The following is a 24,070-nucleotide window of genomic DNA, read 5'->3' as shown; positions in this document are numbered from 1 at the left end:
GTATGCAGTAACTGGTCTTTTCAACTTTCATGTACTTTCAGTACCCTATGATTATTAGCACAACTGCATCTTGGTTTACTAACTTGCCTGTATTTATCACTAGGTGTTTGTGTGTGATTGATGATTTATGGAAAGAATCTGACTGGGATACTATCAAACTTGCTTGCCAGGATGGTCATCCTAGAAGCAGGATAATCATAACCACTCGCAAGAAGACTGTTGCTGAACATGTTGGTGGTCTTTATGAAATGAAACCACTTTCTGATGATGACTCAAGAAAGTTGCTCGACAAGAGAATATTTGACACTGATGATAAGTGTCCTCCTAGTTTGGGAGAAGCCGCTGGAAAAATCTTATAGAAATGTTTTGGTGTGCCATTAACCATTATTACTACAGCAAGTTTACTAGCTAGTAAACCGATGTGTTCAGTGGAATGGGAGAAGGTGAATAAGTCTATCGGTTTTGGTTTTGGTTCTGGTTCTGGACATAAAAATAGTCTTGATGTGGACAAGATGAGGAAGATATTAAGCCTAAGTTATAATGATCTACCTTTTCATTTAAAGACTTGCTTGCTGTCTCTGAGCAAATATCCTGAGGATCAGGTGATTGAGAAGGATGCTTTGATATTGAGCTGGATAGCAGAAGGTTTCATTAAAGTAGAGACACAACCTGCAGGGACAAGCTTGCAGGAGATATGAGAGAACTACTTCAGCGAGCTCATCAATCGAAGCTTGATCCAGCCAGTGGACAGGTGGCCGTTGGATCGTTATACTGAAATAGGTGTTGTGGTTCCTGCTTGCCAAGTACATGACATGGTGCTTGAGCTAATAAATCAGTTGTCAGCTGAAGAAGGTCTTTTTACAACGCTATTATCAGAAGATGGTCAACAAGCAAGTACACTTACATCTGCTGTGCAGAAGATGAAAATTCGTCGGCTGTCTATCCATAACAGCAATGAATCCTACGCCTCAGCAGAAGCAAGAGAGCAACTGTCCAAAGTGAGGTCACTTGATATCTTTGGCAAGGTTAAGTCGATACCACCCCTGTCGAGCTTTCATGTCCTGCGTCTGTTGCAAGTGGATGATTGCACTGGGCTGGAGAACAATCATCTCAATAATCTTGGTAGGTTGTGTCTGTCAGCTGAGATTTCCGCCACTACACGGTTTGCAAGTCTTGGAGCTACCCGAGAGTATTGGCGAGCTGGAGTCCCTGCAGACATTGGACATAAGACGTGCCTATGTCTGGCAGGAGATACTGTTGCCAGTGTCTTTCGATAAACTAGGTAGTAAGCTGGTCCGGCTACTCTCTGAAAGGGTTAAACTACCGGATGGTCTGGCTCTGCACAATATGAAATCTCTGCGAGAGCTCGTAGGCATACTGGTTACGTTGCATGCAGTGTCTAAGATTGGTAAACTGAGAGGGCTAAAGGTTCTCGGATTTGGCACCGGTTTCAAAAATTCTCACAAATCAGATCTGGAGTTGATCCCCAAGTGCCTAGAAATGTGCCCCAGTTTACAAGTATCATTCATAGTACTAGTACAATCCTGCACAAGATTATCCTCTGGATTTCATGGAACATGTTCCTTGTATCCAGTGCCAATATTGATTATGGCTTGGAGAACCTCTCCGTCATGTCGTTGTTCGGATAGCGATTAAGGAGTGCCCCGAAGCGCATGATGCTATCAGGAATGCAATTAGAGATCATCCCAACCATCCCTCGCTCGATGTTTCCTAACCTAAAATATAAGAGGCACGGGCTGACTCCTCTCCTGATCATGATAGAATGCCCATGCCCCGTGCAGTATTTCATTCATGCATGGTTCAAACACAAGAGCCTAGTTGATGATTTTCCAACCATTTGTCATCATATTATTGTTTGAATAACCTTTTCCTTATGAGATATGTTTTCAATCTCCACTTTACTTCTGATTAATGAAAAACGTACCTAGTCATGGTCATAAAAAAAAAGAAATGTTTTCAATCATGTCATGGACATAAAATGATTTCCATATTAATTTGTTAGGTCTCATGTAGCTTTTCATTGCTCCTCCATGTCTGTTAGAGTTTTGTTTCATATTGTGAATTAGGTTAAAATAACATGGGTCCTAGGAATGGCCTATTTTACCGTTTATGACATATATAATATAAATCCTTTTACACTTTGAGGCTTCAATCTCATTCTTGTCGTTTATTTCTCTGTATAGAACGGAAGCTTGTGCGGGCGTCTGTAGCGGCACATTCCTTTTGTTACAGGGTTGGAGGCTATATATATATGACTTGATCTAATAATATCGATCTTTCTTGTAATTGAGGATGGATCGCCACTATATATGCTTTACCTATTTCTGGACATATTCCATCGACACATTGTATGGAGTTTGATTAAGTTTGAATGTTTGATACATAATGATTACTGTTGGCTGAGGCCTAATATCGATCTTTCTTGGAATTGAGGCTGGATGGCCACTGGACTTTACCTATTTTTGGACATATATCCATCGACACATTGTATGGAGTTTAATTAAGTTTGGATGTTTGATACATAATAATTACTGCTGGCTGAGGCCCAATGTACTATGCAAGTCTGCATTCTGCGTGTTCCTAACCATCGAGCGAGGGTGGATGCAAGTCTAAAATGTACTATGCAAGTCTGCGTGTCCTGGGTGGATGCATGACAGCCATGAGGGCATGTACAACGCGTCCTTGTGCTCGTCTCTACATCACTATTTTTACAAAAACAACCCTGCCGAAGCCTGGAGACGGAGGTGTCGTCGTCTCGCGAGGCGACGGGGAAGGCCTGTGCTCCGAGGCCCACGCGATGACTCCAGCAGCGTTGTACTCTCCGAGTCGACGGCGTGAGGATCCCGTGCACTTGGGGGGTTCTGGTTTCGATGCTTGCGGGGTTCTGGTTGTCTACTGCGCGCGGAAGAGGAACGAAGGCACCACCGCACCGCATCTAGTTAGAGCGAGGGCGCCTCCACGGTAGCAGTCCGGCGGCGGCAACCGAGAACCTTTGTCGCAGTAGCAGTTCGACGGCGGTGGCTGGCTCGCTTGGTTGCGGTCTCGCGGAAGGGGTTCGTCTTTGCAGCAGATACGGCAGGCCTCACCCATGGTGGCGCAGTCGGAGGTTTGGTGCGGAGAGCTGTTGTCCCTGAACCGGCCAACGCTGCGACGATTGGTGCAATGGTGCTTACGGCGCGCTTGCATGGGTTGCCGCCTCGCTGGTCGCTGCTACAGCACCTTGTGCTCATCTCCGCTGCAATCTTCACTGCAACCGTCAAGCACTCGTTTCATTTGTTGCCGCATCTCCTCCTCTGAATTTGCTTTTGTTTTTCTGTATTCCTCGTACCTGTCTTACTGCTTCTTACATATACCTTGGAATTTGAGTCTCAATTTATATGTTTCAATACAAACGCGTTGTCTGAAACCCGAATGAAGAAAGTATCAATACACTGAAGAACAATAAGAATACAATACGTTCAATTGCAAAAATAGAAGTAACTGCGCCTTTTGTTTATGGCAGCAAGGCCTGCCTAGGCAAACCTTTTTGGCCGCTCTTATAAGTTCAGTCGGATTATATTTTGTTTGGATTATGAAAACATTTTATATATAATTTATATTAATGGTTCTAATAAAATATTCTAATTATGTGTATGATCGAGTTTGTACCAAGAAGCAACACGATGACATACATGAATCATATACACACTTGATTCTAGCTACATGCAAAAGCATTAAACAATATAGAGATAGATATCTGTCTGTGGGTTGTATGACATGTCTTTATATCTGTCTGCATGCTAGATTCGAGGCACTTAGAGACAGACTTCCGTCTATGGGTTGTACATGCCCTGAGCATATTTAATTTGCTGCCCTCACATGTCTATATAGAAGAGACGGATTAGTATTTTCGAACCAAAATATTTTAATAAAAATGGTCTAAAGTCGTGCGTTATTTGGAGCAATGAAGTAAGGCAGTATTCTTTTTTTTTTTTTAAAAAAAGACCGTACGAGTTCATTCGTTACGGAAAATTATGATAAGACCAAGAAGAAAGAAAAACGATGAAAATATTTGGGGTAGTGAAAGCTAGACATTCAGCCCACCAAGGCCCAAACAGGCCCGCCTCAACGAGCCGGCAGCCCGGCACTATAATTCCGCCTTCTCCCACCCCTCTCACACCCTCTCGCCAAAACCCTAGCCGCCGCAGCCGCCGCTCGGTGCTCCCGCCCTCTGTTCAGGTGGCGGCGCGCTCCCCTCGCCTCGTTTGTTCTTCCTCCTCCCGTCGTCTCCCTCACTAATCGCTACTGACTTTTCGCTTGCCTGCTCCAGATCTCTATTCGCAGCCGCCGGCCAGGGACCCCTTCACAGCGAGGAACATGGCGTAAGTTCCCCAGCCGATCTATTTTCCCTGCTCGTTTCAGGAATCTTGGTCTGGTTAGTGAAATTTTAGCTCCAGATTAGTATGACGCTAGAATCGTTCTACTCGATGCGGGTTTTCCGGAACTGTCGCGGGTAGGGGTAGCAATAGCCAATAGCTCGGTAGATTTAAGTTGCGCTACTGTTGTGATGAAATGATTATCCTGCGACTTGTGCGGTCTTCCGATCTTGAATCATCGGGCATATCTACTGTCCTGGGTCGAACTTGATACAGGCATGTTCGGCTCATTTGTGTTCTGATGGAATTAGATTATTTTGCAAGTGCGTTCATAACGTTGCTTGTGTGCTCAATGGCCGGCTGACCAAACCAAACTGAGATTTTGATGGCTAATTCGGTTATTAAGTTAGGGTTAGTTTTCTGCAGGTTTGTCTTGTCTATGTAGTTTAGTGTACCAATCTAAGCAACTCATAGTTGAATGTTTTTGTTTCAATTGATTGAGATCATTATTATCATCATATCAAAGACTATAAAAATGAACTTCACTTTATACGCTTTTAAGTTCTGCTGGCTTGCAACCTATGTCCTGTTGCTTGTTGGTTCTCCCAATACCTGACTACTAGTAGCATTGAAATGTTTCATCTGTGTGCAGTATATGTTGATACTTTTATAGGCTTTGCATTGCAAATTTGTTTGATATACTTGGAAGCTTTCTGTTCCTGCGTTGTCAATTCACCAAATTGTTCTGATGTGGCAGTGATCAGGAGGCCCCAGTCGCTGTTGAGGCACCGACCCCAATTCTTGGAGAGCCGATGGATTTGATGACTGCTCTGCAGCTCGTGATGAAGAAGTCAAGTGCTCATGACGGACTTGTCAAGGGTCTTCGTGAGGCTGCCAAGGCCATTGAGAAGCACGCTGCTCAGCTTTGTGTGCTTGCTGAGGACTGTGACCAGCCTGATTATGTCAAGCTGGTGAAGGCGCTCTGTGCTGAGCACAATGTTCACCTGGTCACTGTTCCTGCTGCTAAGACTCTTGGCGAGTGGGCTGGGGTGAGTTAGAGTTTCCTTCTCTAAAACTTGTGCTTCTTTTTACATAGTGTTATTGATGCTGCTACTGGATTACTCATTTGAACATTCATTTTTATCACTTCCAATGCCCCACCTTTTGTTAGCAGGGGAAAATTTACTATTGTCTGTAAATGTCAAGTCTTTACATTTCCTTTTTAATTCATTCAGTCATGTTTCTATTTTCTAGAGCATGCTGTTTTGCACTATGTGTATTCTGTTGTATGAACTTGAGCCTTGATTGTAACAACCTCCACTTACGCTCCTTGCAGCTTTGCAAGATCGACTCTGAGGGCAAGGCAAGGAAGGTTGTAGGCTGCTCCTGTGTCGTTGTCAAGGTAGCATATGCATCATCTACTTTCTTACAATTAATTACTTTGGTTTACCCTAGGCAGCTAACATGACATTTCACTGTTTTGTTTCAATTACCAGGACTACGGTGAAGAATCTGAGGGCCTTAACATAGTGCAGGAGTATGTCAAGTCACACTAGATGTAATACGTTTCAGTACTTTGGACCTGGGCTTAAAATTATGCTTGCATCTGGGGCTTGCTAGGAGACTAGAACATTTTACTAGAAAAGCCAAAGAGGATATGAGCAATTTGGACATCTGAAATTTTTGTTATGGTGCTGTCATCTGGTTTTAATGCAAATCAAGAAGAGCTGAGTTTATGCTTGCTTTGCCGTTACCTTTTTGATGTTTAATAATCATGTTCCATGTTTATCATGTTTACACTGTCTGTGCTGCGGTTGCTAATTTATTTCTTATTTGATTTGACAAATCTTTGTGCTCTGCTATGAATGCATCCTACTTTCCACTTTCCTGGTCTGTTTTTACCGGGACAGTGCATAGCATACACCAGTTATGAAAGCATAATGCATGATCATCATACGGAGAGACAACATTGTGATTTGTGGAAGACGCCATTGATATTTTTTTACTGTGTAGCAAATTAAATCATGTTTAAACTACCATTTCCTGAAACTGGAGCATGGAAACACTTGAGTGGAGACACAGCATAACATGCGATAAGATGAAGGGACTAATTCGACCGGAGAAGGGGCGACTATTTTCGAAAACAAAATGTGAAATGTGAGGTGCAGCTTGGAAAACATTAACCATGCATACAGAGTACAATGCACGTCTGGTTCTTCTGTTAGTGCTCGCGGTTCTTCAAGAAATCATACGAGGGAGCGAGGAGCGAGAAATTATATTATATAAAAATACTTCAAAGTCAAAGAGAAGTATCCAAATGACACGTCTTATATTTTACAGTAACTTATGTTTATAGCAATGAAATACCACAACCTACTTGATATGATATATGACAATTAGAATTCTCTATGATATGTCTTCCCTATAAAAGACTTGAAATAGCTTGCTTACGAAGTTTTCATTCTATGAATAGAGACTATTTTTCTATTTTATTAGGTATTATCTAAGTTGCAAATATCCATTTCTAAAACAATGGAATACGAGGATTAGAACGTTTGGTTAAGGACACAGTATGGAAGGACAACCCTACCAAGACCTTGTTTCGTTCCCAAAAAAATTTGCTAAAAATTTTAGATTTCCCGTCACATCGAATCTTGTGGCGTATGTATGAAACATTAAGTATAAATAAAAATAATAATTGATTGCACAGTTTGCTTATAATTTACGAGACCAATCTTTTGAGTCTGCTTAGTCCATGATTAGACAATATTGTCAAATACAAACGAAAATGCTACTATGTCCATTTTGCAAATTTTTTTGGAACTACTTGCACAATTTACCTGTAATTTGTGAGATGAATCTTTTGAGTCTAGTTAGTCTATGATTAGACAATATTTGTCAAATACAAACAAAAGTGCTAGAGTGTTCATTAAAAAAAAGTTGAAAACTAAACAAGCCCAAGGCCCAATTGTCTCGAGCGGCTCATAAGGAAGGACAACGTGGCGTCATCGTATTGGCTGAAGACCCCAAATCACTCGACTGGAATAGAAAAACAATTAAAAAAAAAGAGTAGCAGGGCCGCAGGGGTCAGGGGAGCTGCGAAAGGCGGGAACGGATAAGATAGCAACAATAACAAAGGCCGCGCGAAACTGTTCTTCCTCCATTCTCCAATGGCCGCCGCCGCCGCCGCCACCGCATTCTTTCCCTCCATCCCGACTCCTCGGCCCCGCCTCACCGCCACCGTCGTCTGCCGCCCTCCGCCCATATTCACCGGCGCCACTGATGCCGTGCCTCCGCCGGAGGACGAGGACTCCAGCGACGACGACGACGACGCCGGCGCCGCGCCACGCAGGAGCGGCCGCAAGGACCGTCGCCGCGCGGTGCGCATCGCGTGGGAGAAGCTGGTCCGGTGGTCCCGCTCCTGGCGCCGCCGCAACCGCAGCGACGTCCTCGAGAGCACGCGCAAGGTAGGACTCTCTGGGCTTGGATTTGGATGCGCGCTTCCTTGCGGGATCTGATTGGGAGAAGTCGAGTGGCGGGTTTCGCAGGTGGTGGTTCTCGGGGGAGGGTCCTTCGGGACGGCCATGGCGGCTCACGTGGCGGCCAAGAAGGCCGACCTCGAGGTGGCCATGCTGCTCAGGGACGACCTCGTCTGCCGGTCCATCAACAACACACATATCAATTGGTTGGTAACCTCTGCTGCCTGCCTCCTTTCTTGATCCATGTCGTAGGATACTTTATTAGGTTCTTGTTTCACTCAGAGATCATCTTGAACGAATAGATACTCAGATTATCCGGGGGCAGATCAGGCTATCAGGCATAGTGATATCATCCTGTTATTATGACCAATTAGGCAATGACAAGTTTCATGTTCGGAAAACTAATTTTGTGTGCATTTAGCTGTTACCAACATCAATTTGTGCTGCATTCCATCCACATTCCTCAGAGTTTATATTTGTACAAAAAAAAATGTAGAGGCAATGTTTCCAATGCGAATGATAATGTGGAAGGAAACCTCATCTGGTTTAAATTGAGTAATTGACTTGAACTCATAGTGCATGAAAAATTGTAACTGAACCATTTTATCTTAAAGTATCCATCTCACCAGAGACATGATGTTGAGATGAATATGGTATATAGTATTGATGATTTATTACAGTGTATGTGTGATAGTAGATGAGTATATATAATATCGCACAAAAAGGAGGAAAATACGATACAACATTTTGCTGATGTGTAACGATACCTTATTATATAGAGTGGCCCATGATAAACTATTTTTGATGAAAAATACAACAATGTATGAATTACGGCTTCTACCTTTTACTGTAGCAAGTACTTAGCAGAACACAGATTGCCAGAAAATATTGTTGCAACGACTAGTGCTGCTGATGCTTTAGCAGGAGCTGATTTCTGCTTCCATGCTGTTCCGGTTCAGGTATTCACAGTTCTTTATGAAGCATTATGCTTGTTGCACATATTCCATCCTTTTGACTCTGTACTTTCTGTGGCAGTTCAGTTCATCCTTTCTTGAAAGTATTTCAACACATGTTGATCCAAAGTTGCCATTCATATCACTTAGCAAAGGGCTGGAACTCAATACCCTTCGGACAATGTCTAAAATCATCCCACGAGCATTGGGAAATCGCCGCCAACCATTTGTTGTTCTGTCAGGACCATCATTTGCTGTAGAGTTAATGAACAAATTGCCTACAGGTCTGTTGATATCATTAATATTGTTTAACTGTTATGTCACTTTCTTTTTCAAGCTTAATGTTGACACTGAGTTATTTGTACCTGTAGTCCTTTAAACTTCTTCACATATTTGTATATGAAAGAACAAACGATGGATTTTAAGACAACAGAAAAATCCTAATAATCAAGTACATGCATGCAGCTGTATTTCTAACCATAGGTATCAGAGTGGTACAACAAATACAATGGTATTTTGAAATCTAGCCATGCAATTGTGCAAGCTATTCCACTAGTGTTTGATGCTCACTAGCCTTTGAATTTCCTTCTTTCATCAAGCACTCGGAATCTCTCAATCTGGACTGAAGTTCATTGTCATTCAACTTTAATTGTAGCGATGGTGGTGGCATCCAAAGACAAGAAGTTGGCAAGTTCTGTTCAACAACTGTTAGCTTCCCCAAATTTGAGGATAAGCACATCAAGGTACAATTGCCTAGCTCCATGACTTTATCACAGAAGGTACAACCGCATGAATGCAAAAGTATATGCCATAGGCTTGTGTTTACTAAAGCTGATAAAGAAGACGAGGTAGAAGATGCTTGAACAGAATGCAACACAGATTTTTTTTGCTCTTCTTACTATTTGATTTTTTATGTATGGGAAAGAGAGAAAAGTTCTTACAGTTTAAAAGTGGCATTGCATTAGTTTCTGAACTCTTACGACAAGGGAAAAGTGAGTGTGTTACTACCTGAATTCCCCAACATCATTCAATAGTGAAGAAGGAAAACTTAATGATTTTCTTCAAATTTCATCTTAAATTGACTAGTAATCTAAAATTGGAACTAGTACGCTCAACAGCTAAGCATAAGGAATAGTTTTCCTTGTTTCAAATTAGTTACTACCACACAGTTCAATATTAGTCTTAGGAGCAATATCTTGGGAATTTCTGTTGTCTGTGAAACTTTTCTCCAGCTAAAACTATTCCAACTAATAGGCTATATATGATATACCGTACTAACATAAAGAAGTGTGATGAATGTTTCTTCCACTATGATTTTGTACACATTAGGATTTAGGTTAGTAGAAATTTGTTGTTTTGATTGTGACAGTTCTGGTACTTACATACTTACAGTGACCTGTGATACTGAGAAAACCTTAGGCAAATATTTTGAATGTGACCTATGATACTTCAGTGATGTTACAGGAGTAGAAATTGCAGGTGCCCTGAAGAATGTTCTTGCAATAGCTGCAGGTATAGTGGAAGGTATGAGTCTTGGAAATAACTGTATGGCTGCCCTTGTTGCTCAAGGCTGTTCAGAAATACGCTGGTTGGCAACGAAGATGGGAGCAAAGCCAACTACTCTTTCTGGTTTGTCTGGGTCTGGTGACATCATGCTTACATGTTTCGTCAACCTTTCACGGAATAGAACTGTGGGGCTACGCCTTGGTTCTGGCGAAAAGCTTGATAAAATCATGAGTTCTATGAATCAGGTGTGCAGAATTCCTTCCATGACATCAGTTTATGCAGAAAATGTCACCTACTCATCTGTATAATCTGTAATTAGTGCATTTATCTATCTTTAGGTTGCTGAAGGTGTATCAACTGCTGGGGCTGTCATTGCGTTGGCTCAGAAGTACAAGGTCAAAATGCCAGTCTTGACAGCAGTAGCACGGATAATTGATAATGAATTAACTCCAAACAAGGCGGTTATGGAGTTAATGAATCTTCCTCAGGTATGCCATGTAATTTGAAGTTTCATCCAGATACCAAATGAACTGGAGTATTTTATTTCACAAGCACAACCATCGGATCCTCGCTCTATTTTAAATTGTTGTATTTGGCTAGTGACTGTTTTAACTTGTAAAAAATTGAAAAAATAATCAAGCAATTTGTCTAAACAGCCACATAGTCTTAAAAGAACTTGGCTTCTACTGAAATCATTCTTCATGTGTTGTCAGTGTCTTTTATTTTGAAAGTATTGTCAGTGTCTTTTATTACCGTGTTCCAGTGACATATTTTTAAATTGTTGTTTTGTTTAAACAAAACAGACACCCATTTCGTTTCGATGCTTCTTGTTTAAGTACGAATAGTTTGCCTGGAAGGCTGAAACACACAAGGGTTTCTCAACTGCTATCTGCGCATTATAGTAAATCTGCCGTTAGTCTTGTTCAAATTAATAATGAATGACAATGTGTAAAAAATTTCTTTTACAGGTGGAGGAAGTCTAACAAGGCTAGCAATGGAGTTTTGCATTTTTTCCACTTGGCTCCAAGTGTAGCTTGGGCCCTGGCCAACCATATTAAAAATCTGCCAAAGACCGTTACTTTTTTGTACCATTGCATTGTTAATGCAAAAGTGATATATCCATTAATTTCAGAACACATTGTCCTCTCCTTGTACACCGACAAAAGCTTTACTATGATGTTTCTTTTGAAGAAGGAAATGTTCTCAAGCTCTGGCATTAAATTGGAAGGAGATGAGTTCCATCTAGCACTCACTAGTAACAACATTAAAATGCAGCCTTATCGTTAGAGCGGAGCAGTAGCCGGCATCCATGTACCTAGAATAATCCTAAAATTATACTCACTCCGTTACTCGTTTTGCTTTTTATAGGTATACATAGCAATACACAAACAAATGATATGTACTCCCTTCGTTCCAAATTATAAATCATTCCAAGAATCTTGAAGAATCAAAGTATCTCAAGTTTGACCAAATTTTATAATAAAATAATAACTATTATGATACTAAGTATCATTAGATTTTTTCTTAGTTATATTTTCATAGTATACTCACTTTATGTTATAAATCTTAGTATTTCCCTCTATAATTTTGATCCAACTTAAAAATGCTTTGACTCTAGAGTGACTTATAATTTAGAATGGAGGGAGTGTTAAAAAAAATCTCCAACATTCTTTCTTATTTGAAGAGACATTTGAATAAAAACCGCTCTCAATATCTCTTCACCTTTTTCAACTTCTTTTTCTATATCTCTTGTTCAATATTGCAATATTTAGAGATAAAGTTGAAAAAACTCGTCAGAGGGAATTACAATTATTTGGTGTAACATTCACACGATTTTGCACTAGCCTTTCCCTCGAAATTAAATAGGGGAACATGCGTGCTTCAGGCCCTCAGCACACGAAAGATGTGTGGATTTTTCTCATGTAGTTCCTCGAGCAAGGCAAGAGGAATATACTCCTTTCGTCCACAAATAAATATACATCTTATTTTTTGAGAAGTCAAATCTTTTTTAATTTGACCATATATATATACTAATATTTATTATATATAATATCTATTATTAGATTGAGCATAAAATATATTTTTATAATATATTTATTTATAGATATAAATATTAATATTATTTGATATATTTTTAGTTATATTTAAAAAAGTTTGACTTCTTTAGAAATGAGACATGTATTTATTTGTATACCGAGGGCGTAGTTTTAAAAAAAAATGGCAAGAGGAATATCACGCGGGCCGATCCTGCAATATCACGCGAGACGCAACGCCTGTTGGCCGGTGAACGAGCAGAAGCAAGGCCGCAATCTTGCACACGTGTCGTCTCCTGCGCCGTTACACACATTTCGGACTCGAGGCTCCGAACGCTCTGCTCGCAGTCGCACGCACGGACTTTAGACCTGCACACCGCTGCTGCGGCCTCCTACCACCTCTCCGCTCCCGTCGCCGGCGAGCCGCGCGTCCACCCACCCATCCTCTCACGGATGGCTTCGGCGGCCGCGAGGGGCGCCGCGGCGCGCTCCCCTCTCCTCGTCCACCACCACCACCACCGCCGCCGCGGCCTCCCCCTGGTACGCACTACGCCCGAGTCGACCCGGTCCCGACCTCACATCTCGCCATTTTACAAGGGTAGTCCATTGCGTTCGCGCCTGTCTAAATCCCGGAATCGCGCTGGAGCGAGGTTGCCTTCGATTCGACTGTGCTGTAATGCGTAAGGTGGACATTGACTGGGGTTTGCTGCAGGTGCATCCCGGCGGCGGCGGGGGAGGCTCCCTCCGGGTGGGCGGGCCCGGGATTGAGCCTCGACGGGAGGGGCGGAGGCGGGCCCGGGTCGGGGTTAGGGTTTTCGCTCGCTACTCCCAGGCCCAGGATTTCTCCACACGCCTCCAAGGTAATGATTTGATTTGATTCATGAATACTTCCTCGCTGATGTAATGTTTCGTCTTCTGCCAAGTGATTCTGTAATCTTAGTGCGGCCAACATCTAAGTCGCTATAGGAGGGAGAGCGCCATGTTTAGTACCATATGTATGTAACAAGGCTATAGGATTTGTGGCCCAGTTGATAGTATAGATAGATGGGGATCTGTTGTTCGGTTGACTAATGATGGTATAAAGGATGTTTCACAGTGGAGTGATCAAGGGATGAATGTGTGGATTTGAAGTTTGTTTGTTCTTTGTGAATCTAACATCCAGTTCTGCGTTTTTTTTTACTCAAATGCAGATAGAGTTGGCGAGTTGCCTAAATTAGTCGAGGACCTTCTCCAGACGTCGATTAGTACAGGGCCTCGAGGTGCTTTCAGGATGGCACAAGGGATCCAAGCTGTGCTTGGGGTTGGCGGGGAGTGGCTGAATGACCTCTCAAAGGTTTGACTTATACTGTTTTATGCTTTCATTTTGTCTTCGCATATCTGTTGTTATTGGGAATGCAAATGTTCTTATAGCCCTCTCAAAAAAGAGGGTTAATGGTCATGTGGGAAGTATTTTGTAAAATAGTGATAGTGCTGATTCAAGAAAATCACATGGATGCATGCGTGGTGCGCATTCTTGTAATCACACCCATGGTCCACACTCCCACTTGGATACATGCTTGTAAGTTGAAGACTAAATAGTCAGAGTAGAACCTTGGAGGTTCGACATTAAACTGTTGCTGTACTGATTGGTTGAGTTGGGTGAGCTTTAGAGGTACATTAGTTAGGTTGAGATGGAAGTGGGGTTTCATTGGTGCAAGATGAGGCTGAATTTTGAGCAACTCCTATGTTTGACTCAGATATTTATTATCAGTTATTTGAATTAATTTCAGCAGGAACATAATTTCGTGCTCTTATTATTGTAGACAGCCAACACAGCAGCAGGAATTCCATCTCAGATGCAGCTTGGTTTACTTTCTCCAGTTTACCTTAGAAGACTTTTTGAGCGCATGGGTGCAACTTATATCAAGTTAGGTCAGGTGAGACGTGTTCAGACTTTGTACTATGATTGATGACAATCTGTGATACACTAGTAGCCAATAGAAATCTTTTATTTATCAATGGGATTTTAGTTGAATTATTAACACTTTTAGTTGTAGTAATTATGTGTACATCAAAAATGAAAGATTCCCAATTAATCGTGAGAAATCATGATACAAATTAGCATGCTCATATGCTCACTACCTGTGTTGAGTTTCAAAGGGTAGCACATTTCAAACAACCAACATGTTACCTTTTCAGGTTCGACTCCCCATAAGAGCGAATTTCAGTTTGAGGTTGAATATACTGGGGAGCTCTTTCTTTAAAATAATTAAAAAAAACATGTTACCTTTTCGTGGTTGGTCTTTTGAGATGGGTATGGGGATTGAGTCTGAATAACTTTCTGATTCCATAGTGGTGTACCATTTCTGCTACTTCTTTAAAAATGATGTTGTAAGTTATGATTGTTTGGGCACTGATGGTGAACTGACTGTGTGATGATGCAGTTTGTAGCATCTGCACCAACTTTGTTTCCTGCAGAATATGTTGAGGAATTCCAGAAGTGCTTTGACCAAGCACCAGCCGTCCCATATGATGTGATTGAATCAATATTACGTGAGGAGCTGCAGCGGCCATTGGATAGTGTATATGAATACATTGATCCGGTGCCAATAGCCTCTGCCTCCATAGCACAGGTTTCTCTTGGAACCTTTTTTTTTTAATAACATTATGCATTCTGTTTTTCAAGCATTGAGATAATTCATTGTCATCCAGGTTCATGGGGCTAGGTTGAAGAGCTCTCAGAAGGATGTGGTGATTAAAGTTCTAAAGCCTGGTATTGAGGATACTTTGGTTGCTGACCTGAATTTTATCTATGTTGTTGCACGTGTTTTGGAGTTCTTGAACCCTGAACTACAGAGGACATCACTGGTAAATGCACTTCTAATGATGAAGTTCATGTGCAATCAGATACTTGAATGCGCGACATGGCATTTTTTTCTTTAAAACATGAGCTTTTCCTTTAATTTTCTTTTTTTAATCAAAGTAAGAGCAATAATTTTTATCAGCAGCGAACCATATTTTGTTGTACATAACAATCAACCAAGTGGTTTTTGTAGCAGATGGTGGTTTATATTCTGAAAATCAATGTAAAAAAGTGCATTATTAAACTGTTCATTGTGCCACAGTTAGTGAGTATATGTGCATCAACGAACATAAAAAAAGAATAGATTTTGAGAAAGAACATTGAATAGAATGGTATAACTAGGGTATGTACGTACTGATGTGGGGACAACAAACATTATGAAATTTGATTTTATATTTTGATTCATTCTTTATATTGCCATTCAATCAGTTAGAAAACTGCACAGTATCTAATTAACAAATGCCATTTTTACTAAGTTTTTTTCATTATAGGTAGGCATTGTCAAGGACATAAAGGAATCAATGCTTGAAGAAGTTGACTTTAGAAAAGAGGCTGCAAATATTCAGGCATTTCAGGGATACCTAGATGCAATGGGGTTTGACAGGCAGGCAAAAGCCCCATTTGTGTATCAACACTGTAGTACAAAACGTGTGTTGACTATGGAAAGATTGTATGGAGTTCCGCTTACTGATCTTGATTCTATAAGATCTCTTGTTCCTGATCCTGAGTTGACTTTAGTCACTGCCCTTAATGTCTGGTAAGTTACACAGCTGTCCCCTTTCATGACCTCTGTAGAGCCTTGGTTCAAACTTCAGAAAAATGCATTAAATTGCAGGTTTGGAAGCTTGATTTCATGTGAATCCTTCCATGCGGATGTGCATGCTGGAAACCTATGGTTGCTCCGTGATGGGCGAATTGGTTTTATTGATTTCGGTATGCTCAAGCAATTTCTTCCATAGATGTTTTTGTATTGGTTGATTATCAATCAGTTACATTGTAAATGTAACAGAACATGAATCATATCACACAACTAAGGGTGAACTTTTACCTCGTTATGCACAAAAATTCCAAATATTCTAGGTTGATTATGGTATTATGGTAGTTTGTGATTGCATCTTTTTTCATTAGTTACATAATTATATACTAATTAACACTTTTCAGGGATTGTTGGTCGAATATCTCCAAGGACTTGGGCAGCTATGGAGGTCTTTTTGGCTTCTTTTGCAACTGAGGATTATGATGCTATGGCCTCCGCCCTTTCTGAAATGGGTGCTACAGGGAATGATATAAATATCAATGAATTTGCAAAGGACCTGCAGAAGATATTCTCATCAATACAGGTAATGTTTCCAAAATAGGCTATTGATATCCTGAAGCTTGATCAATGTTTTTGCTAAGGAAAAAAGGCTTTGGTTAACCATCTTCTGAGTGACCTAAGTTCTTGCTAAAATTGCATAAGTTAATACTATGGCAGACGTAAATAAACTATTTAGTTAGTTTTGTATTTATTATGGAGCACTTGTCTTCTTTAATTTCTTTTGTACTTCATCTGTTCGCACATTTATGACATCCTATAATGTTGTATCCCCTGGATTCACCTGTAACTAGGGATGAAAACGGGATGGATACTTCTCGATATCCATGCGTCCCGAAAGGATCAACTCTATATGGATAGTCTGTATCTCAATTTGTACCATATCCAAATCCGAATACTAAAATCGTATTTCTGATATGTATATGTGATAGATATCAATATCTGAATGATCCGTATCCGGTTCTGAGATCCGATAAAAAAAATATGAGATAGAATACGGGATATGGGACAGAGTGCAGGATCACTGGTATCCGTCTGTATCCGATTCAGTTTCACCCTACCTGTAACCATTGGGTATGAGTAATGTTCTTCTGGGCGTCGGCATGGACATTTGTCTTTGCTGGGGAACTCATACCCAACCTGACGACAGGTCTACATGGGCATAGTATCATTGGATTTGTCATGAAACATACTTTCGTAATATAGTATTTTATTAGTTTTTGTTATCATGTTCTCAAAGTCCAAAAAAAATGTTATACATTTACAAAAAAGTGGGATTACTTGATATCCCATTCTACTAGCTTGTTTGGTCCAAAAAAAAATGTGCTAATGTTTTCTCATCTGTTAAGCAGGACTTGGATACTGAAATCATAGTTGCAACAGCAAGGACCCCTGATGCTACAGCAGTATCTGCTAATGTTGTCCTTGATGAGAGACAGATGAATGCTCTATTTCTTGATCTGGTGAGTTACATTCTTTTGAAATTATGTCTAGAACAGTAGAATGGTTTACTTTCTCCTATGGTTTAAGTTCTTTTTGCTGCAGAAGCTTTTTAGCTTTAAACTTCCCCACTGTTTGGTGGATATGTGGACCTACTGAAATTTCTGATGTTGATTTTCACAATGGATTGGGGACCAGCCCTTTTCCAAAGAGTAGCCTGAGCTGTGGATTGGCTGTCATGATGAAGTAGATGATGATAAGTTGATGTGTTTACATATCAGTTTCATGATATGTTGCCTTGATGTGTTGCACATGTTGCTGTTTGAAAGGCACTAGATTTTGATTTATTTGCCATTGCTTTCTTGAATTTTCCCGAGCTATAACATACTTAGTACTTTTGAGAAACAAGAGAATAGAAAATGAAAGCTGACACTTCTGATCTTGCATTTCCCAGGTTAGGGTAAGCGAGTCTTATGGGCTGAAATTTCCTCGAGAGTTTGCTCTTCTCATGAAGCAGCTTCTGTATTTTGATCGCTACACAAGACTGTTGGCTCCCAGCATGAACATGCTGCGAGACGAGCGGATCAACATCTCCACCAATCGGCAACTGAGAAGAACTGATAGATTTTAGTGACACCATTTTATTAGTCACCAGACATACTAGAGGAGTTGTGATGGGCGATAATAGCAAAGCTCATGTGACCCAATACTGTATATAGTTTTGCCAGACCAGCATAGAAATGAACCACACTAGAAATTGTACTCTTATTCGTATTCTGGAATTCGGCGTTATATATGTCGTACTAGCTACTAGGCAACATGTAAAAACTGTATGTAAACTGTCAAGTAAATTTTAGTAGACAAATCAAGTTAAGATGCAGCTGTACTATACTACAACTGTCAGCACAAAAAGTGATGGGCTGGACAAAAAACTCTACTTCACCCAAAATTGGCTAGACCGAAACACGTTTCGTTGCTTCTTCTCGGGGTCTCGTTGCATTTTATCGGGGTCACCACGAACTTATGGAGGGATTCTACTATATGACCGGACAGCACTGCAAAGTGGCTTTCAGATCCCAACTCGTTGCAGCTTTACACAACAGAGAGTTCATAGTGACAAATATCGGCAGCTCAGGTTCGAGCTTCAAATAGGTACCATAGTAAATCTATATAGATATATATATATATATATTGATACTATTTTTATATAAACTTAGTTAAACTTGAGAAGTTTGACTTGTTCCAAACCTAGGATTTTTTTTTTGAGGGAGTGATAGTTAACTTCTGACAGTTAGTGGCTCTATTTGAATCCTCAGCTGATAAACCAGCTAATATCACCCACCAGTCCACCTCCTACCTACCAATTAATTATTAGTTGGTTTCTTCAAGTTAAACACAATTATTAGTTAGCTAGGTGGATCTAAATAGGGTTTTAATTATTTTTTTTAAACAAAGCAAAACAAGCAGCCATTATCATGACCCTTGTAATTTTGTTATTACGATTTAAGCGACAGTTTTTTTTTGTGACAAAAAACTGAGGATGATACGAAGATATGCAATGGACGCTGGAAAATCACAAATGAGTGAATGATGGCAATGGTACCATGAAGTGAAGCCATTGTGAATACAGAATGGCATCATTCTGTTGACGAATTTGTCTTATTGATTTCTTTGTTCAAAAAGGACATGCCAATGCTAATAGCGTAGCCATCATCAAACTCGTAAGTAGAAGTCATAGTTTCTTTCCAAACAAACATGGACATGTAGGAAAAACTAGGCACTATTTTACTCCTATTGTAAAAATAAGAACGTTGGAACTTGAACTATATGCTTGTAATTCCGTTGCTCTAATAATGTAATTCGGATTTGCCGCTGTGAAAAAAAAAGTTTGAGATAAGAACGTGCTAACCATGTTTTTGAGAAACTAACGCTCAGAAGAACGTGCCGATCACTAACCTTTTTTTTGCCCTTTATAAAATGCTCTTATATATGCTAACTTTTGAGTTTCTCTTGTTTCTTGTAATTATTACAACCTTGTTACAGTTGAGGTCATGCTCGAGTACTTCCAGATTTAGGATATGGTGGATGGCTTCATTTTGCATCTAGAAACTCCAGACCAATATAGATGGAAATTAACGCAGGATGGTTCCTACAGCAGTAAATCGGCCTACGCTGCCTTTTCTAAAGGATCCATCAAGTTTAGCTCCTGGAGAAGAATCTGGAAAACTTGGGCTTCTCCGCGCTGCAAGTTTTTCATCTGGTTGGTCTTTCACAACCGGGTTTGGACAGCTAATCGTTTAGCAAGGAGGAACCTACCCCATCCTGAGGCATGTCCACTATGTGATCAAGAGGGTGAAACAATAAATCATTTACTAGTGGGCTGCGTTTTTGCTCGACAAGTTTGGTCTCTGATTTTGCAACAGTTAGGGCTGCTGCAGTTGCCTCCACAGCCTACTACAACTTGTTTCTCAAGATGGTGGAAGAGAACAACTGCTGCTATCTCCAAGGAGACGCGTAAAGGACTCAACTCCTTGATTATTTTGGTGGCGTGGGAGATTTGGAAGCATCGCAATACTTATGTCTTTGATAATAAGAAGTCAAGTATATTTGTGCTCGGCGGGTGCCTCTAAACTCTAGGAGTTGGCGTTTAGGTTGCTACCTGGTGGGGTTTAAGGCATAGAGGCTTTTTGGTCGTTCTCTGTTTTTAGTGTGGCGGTTCAGTAACCTGGTAGCCAGTGTGTGGGGTGTGTGAGTTTGTGCGTGTGTGAGATGGGTCTTTTGACCCGTGTACCTCTTTTCTCTACCTTAATAAAATGACGCGCAGTTCTCCTGCGTTGTTCGAGAAAAAAAATACTTCCATATATGGCACACATAACCATGTTCTCTTTTTCTCCATATAAAAAAATTATTACTAGCGTACGGACACGTGTCAATTTACTTTAGTTTCTTCTGCATACGTATAGTTTGTCAACACACAATTCTCTATCCAGTGACGGAAAAGGGGGGGGGCTAGCAGGGGCCATGGCCCCCCCTAACTCCTGAAACTTTCTTTAAGAGTACATGCAAAGTTAGTTATTTTTAAGTGATAGAGCTTAAGCTAAATGTAATCTTCATACATATCTTCTATACTCGGCCCTCCCTATATATTTGCTCTGGTTCCGTCTCTGTCTCTATCGATGAACATTTTTCGCCAACTTATGCCGGTCGTTTGCTTGTCTTATATAAGCGGTACTTTTTTGTTAGTCAATAGTGTTTTTTTCTCATAACAAATCAACAAACAGTATTTTTAGCCATGACTTTTCGCACGCATCGATAATTTCACAACGTTAAATTAAACAAGATAATCGCCCCTGTGTTTTTTTTAATGCACATGCGCGCGCGGGTTGCCCCTTGAAGCTGCCGAAACCCAGCTGCACTTGGCTGTTTCGCTTTTGCAGCCGCTTCCAGAAACGGACCCTGCCTTCAACTTGAAACTCCTCCCCTACCCCTACCGGTTTTACCCAGTTTGAATTTTGAAACCCACGAATATTCCAGACCCCCAAACCCAAGGGCATTCCGGTCATTCCGCGCTGCCCCCTCCCGTTCCCGTGCTCCCCAAGCGAATATGCCCCACACGGCGACCACCACCGCCACGTGGGCACCTACCGCCCTGAGGCGGAGATTCCTTGCAAGGAACTACCACCGCGAAATTACCCAAACGCCCCTGCCCTGTTCAACTAATACCTTCCCCCAATTTCCCCTCGACGGCGTCCGTCCCCAATTTCGCCTTCGCCTTCTCTTCTCTTCCCGCTCCCGTCCCGAAATCCGCCCGCCCGCCGAATTAGTAGCAGATCGAAGCCCTAGCCCTAGCCGCATGGCCGCCGCGACCGTGCGCTGAGGCGGCGCGGGCTCTTTTCCATGGGGTGAAGGAGGCGGCGTGCCCCCCCGAGGCGTGGGGACGAATAAGGATGGACCCTAGCTTGAAGGAGGAGGTGATGAAGGCGGTGGAGGAGGCCAAGAGGTCCGCGGCCGCCGCCGCGGCGCCGACGCGGTGCCGGGTGGTGCGGATCATCGTGCACGACGAGGACGCCACCGACTCGTCGTCTTCCAGCGAGGACGAGGTGGACGAGGAGGTGGAGCAGGAGGGAGAGGAGCGTCCGGGGTCGGCGGGGAGCGTGAGCGTGAAGCGCAGCCGCGTGCTGCTCCAGTCCGCCGGGTGCGGAGGTGAGGAGGAGGAAGAGGACGAGGACGAGGAGGGGGAAGGCGGCGCGAGGTTCACGGGCGTGCGGCGGCGCCCGTGGGGCCGGTGGGCCGCGGAGATTCGCGACCCGCTGCTCCGCCGCCGCGTCTGGCTCGGCACCTTCGACACCGCCGAGGAGGCCGCGGCGGCGTACGTCGCCGCGCGCCTACGCATCCGTGGCGGGCCCAAGGCATCCTCCTCCAGCGACCTGCTCCCTCCGCCCGCTGCCGCGCACCGCCCGGTCCTTCCCCCTCGTCCCCCGCCGCCACCACCACCTCAGCGGGAGAAGCAGCTGCCGCCGCCGCCGCCGCCGCTACCTCAGCGGGAGAAGAAGCAGCTGCCGCCGCCACCAACGCAGCGGGAGAAGCAGCTACCACTACCGCCACCGCCGCTACCTCAGCGAGAGAAGCAGCAGCTGCCGCCGCCGCCGCCGCCTCTGCTTCCGCCGAAGAAGCAGCTGCAGTACCCGCCACCGCCTCTGCTTCCGCCGAAGAAGCAGCAGCTGTACCCGCCACCGCTTCCCCTCCCACCGAAGAAGCAGCAGCATCACCACCACCACCACCATCACCCGCCCCTGCCGACACTTCCGCCGAAGAAGCGGCTGGCGCCTCCGCCTCTGCTGCCGGAAAGCAAGAGGCAGTGCCTCGCCTCCTCCCCGTCGGAGCCGCCGCGGTTCGTGCCTCTGCCGGTGTGGGCGCTCATGTCCGGGTCCGGGAAGCGCAAGAAGCGGTCGGGCTGCGGCGGGCGCGTCCCCGCCCTCCACACCCCCGCCCCCGCCGCCGAGGAGACCGGGCGCGCCTGAGAGGCCGGAGACGAACGGCGCGCTACTCCCTTGGTAGCACTACCTGGTATCCATCGTTCCATCCATCCCCCTACCGCCGCTCCTCGATCTTGATGGCCGATCTGAATGGCCGCCGCTCGTCGTGTCGTGCCCGTGTGACTGCATTCCAATCCAATCCATCGATGCTAATGTGAAGAGAGCCTGTTGTAACCTCTCTCACTCTCTCTCTGATTCATGAACTGATGATGATTTGTGTACATATGCTGGCATGCTGCTGCTGGAACTGGTGGATCCGGAACCGCAGCGGGTGATGAACTGATCTTGTAAAACCTGATGAGTTATTATTATTCATGTGTAATAAATAAGTATCATCTGTTGACAATCTTCTTTCGAAGCTTGGGTTTGCTGCTGCTGTGGAGATTGCAAGATTGTTGCCACGGTTGTTGCTCTTGTTTCGACGATGGATGGCAGTGAAAGTAACGGCTGCGGTTCCGCTTCGTCGTCTTGTTTTTGTTAAAGACTGCTCCTACCTCTCTGTACCTGTGATTCTGTGAACAAGCGTGACGCATGGAGAGTTGGCAGAGCAGAGCGAGCACACGTGCAGGCTTTACTCTTTTTTGTGTCAGTGCACGCTCACTCGCAGCATACTACCCGTATCTAACAAAACGGCGTTGCGTCATTGCGTGACAGTGCCTAGAGGGAAAAAAGAGCAAATATAGCCGGTACAACATTATGGCTATGTTATATAGTTTGTTTGTAATTTACGAGATAATTTTTTTAAACCTAGTTAATGATTAGATATTTTGGCCTTGTTTAGTTTTCAAAAAAAAAATTATAATTTTCTGTCATATCGAATCTTACGGCACATACATAAAGCACTAAATATAGATAAAAAATAACTAATTATATAATTTGCTTTTAAATTACGAGACGAATTTAGGTAGTCCATGATTGGATAATACGGGCCTGTTTGGTTACTAGGCCAACCTTTAGACAGGCTAGCTGGGGCTAACATTGGGTTGTTTGGTTTCATGACTTTAAGCCTTAGCCAGGCTTCTGCTGCCCGCCGTACAGGTCTTAGACTGGCTCCCGGAAAACGGGTTGCCGGTCTGTTTTTCTAGAGCCTGGCTTGGCCGGTGCTCCGTCTCTCATCCCCTCACCTCTCGGTCCTTCACAGTTCACACGCGGTGAGCCAAAAGACAGCGAGGTCCGCCAACTCCTCCCCTCCCTGCCAGTGGGTGGTCCCCTGCTCGCGGCGTAGGTCGCGGCGGGTCTCGGCTGCTGCGTGCGCGACCTCATGGCGGACGTGCAGGCACTCCGGCAGCAGGTCTCCATGCAGCTCCAGAGCGACGCCGTAGCCGGGGACGTGCCGACCGAGGAGCAGTTTGACCCCCTCCTCGCTAGCAGCACCAAGGATCCCTCCGACGCGGCGATGTAGGTGGCGCTGCTGTCCGCCTCGGGGGCGGAGGAGCAGGAGGAGACCACGAAGGAAGTGGCGGAGGTGGAGCACGGCCTCCTGGAGCTCCAGCAGCTGTTCCTGGACATGGCCGCGCTCGTGGACGGCAGGTGGCCGCGGTCGCGGGCGACGTGGCCGTGGTCGAGGCGGAGCTTAGCAAGAGACGGAGGC

General features: G+C 43.4%; 5 protein-coding genes across 8 annotated transcripts in view; all 5 read left to right on the top strand.

Annotated features, from left to right (window-relative positions):
* The window catches only part of LOC8078459 (putative disease resistance RPP13-like protein 3), a 29,869-nt gene extending 27,389 nt beyond the window's left edge, over positions 1-2,480 (top strand). For 3 of the 4 annotated variants that reach the window (XM_021452167.1, XM_021452166.1, XM_002461661.2), the window contains one exon: positions 104-2,480. The gene's annotated coding sequence lies outside the window, so the exon portion shown is untranslated. The remainder of the gene's footprint in view (positions 1-103) is intronic. The other variant, XM_021452168.1, reaches the window with a different exon arrangement.
* On the top strand, positions 4,106-6,129 carry LOC8078455 (40S ribosomal protein S12). The gene is made up of 5 exons (XM_002461657.2): positions 4,106-4,239; positions 4,331-4,382; positions 5,134-5,425; positions 5,713-5,778; positions 5,873-6,129. The coding sequence occupies exons 2-5, from the start codon at positions 4,378-4,380 to the stop codon at positions 5,930-5,932; spliced, it is 423 nt and encodes a 140-aa protein (XP_002461702.1). The 5' UTR covers positions 4,106-4,239; positions 4,331-4,377; the 3' UTR covers positions 5,933-6,129.
* LOC8078454 (glycerol-3-phosphate dehydrogenase [NAD(+)], chloroplastic) lies at positions 7,447-11,541 on the top strand. Its single transcript, XM_002461656.2, has 8 exons — positions 7,447-7,843; positions 7,925-8,061; positions 8,709-8,814; positions 8,891-9,092; positions 9,464-9,551; positions 10,262-10,559; positions 10,653-10,802; positions 11,283-11,541. The coding sequence occupies exons 1-8, from the start codon at positions 7,547-7,549 to the stop codon at positions 11,295-11,297; spliced, it is 1,293 nt and encodes a 430-aa protein (XP_002461701.1). The 5' UTR covers positions 7,447-7,546; the 3' UTR covers positions 11,298-11,541.
* LOC8078453 (uncharacterized aarF domain-containing protein kinase At5g05200, chloroplastic) lies at positions 12,673-18,337 on the top strand. Its single transcript, XM_002461655.2, has 11 exons — positions 12,673-12,887; positions 13,060-13,207; positions 13,538-13,680; positions 14,150-14,263; positions 14,771-14,959; positions 15,039-15,194; positions 15,681-15,946; positions 16,025-16,122; positions 16,351-16,529; positions 17,356-17,466; positions 17,898-18,337. The coding sequence occupies exons 1-11, from the start codon at positions 12,801-12,803 to the stop codon at positions 18,072-18,074; spliced, it is 1,668 nt and encodes a 555-aa protein (XP_002461700.1). The 5' UTR covers positions 12,673-12,800; the 3' UTR covers positions 18,075-18,337.
* On the top strand, positions 21,173-22,837 carry LOC8069126 (formin-like protein 3). The gene has a single exon (XM_021454824.1). The coding sequence runs from the start codon at positions 21,391-21,393 to the stop codon at positions 22,462-22,464; it is 1,074 nt and encodes a 357-aa protein (XP_021310499.1). The 5' UTR covers positions 21,173-21,390; the 3' UTR covers positions 22,465-22,837.

The sequence above is a fragment of the Sorghum bicolor genome, chromosome 2 (assembly GCF_000003195.3).
Source record: "Sorghum bicolor cultivar BTx623 chromosome 2, Sorghum_bicolor_NCBIv3, whole genome shotgun sequence".
Classification (NCBI taxonomy): domain Eukaryota; kingdom Viridiplantae; phylum Streptophyta; class Magnoliopsida; order Poales; family Poaceae; genus Sorghum; species Sorghum bicolor.
Note: the sequence above shows the minus strand (reverse complement) of the source record. Positions and strands in the feature narration are given on the sequence as shown.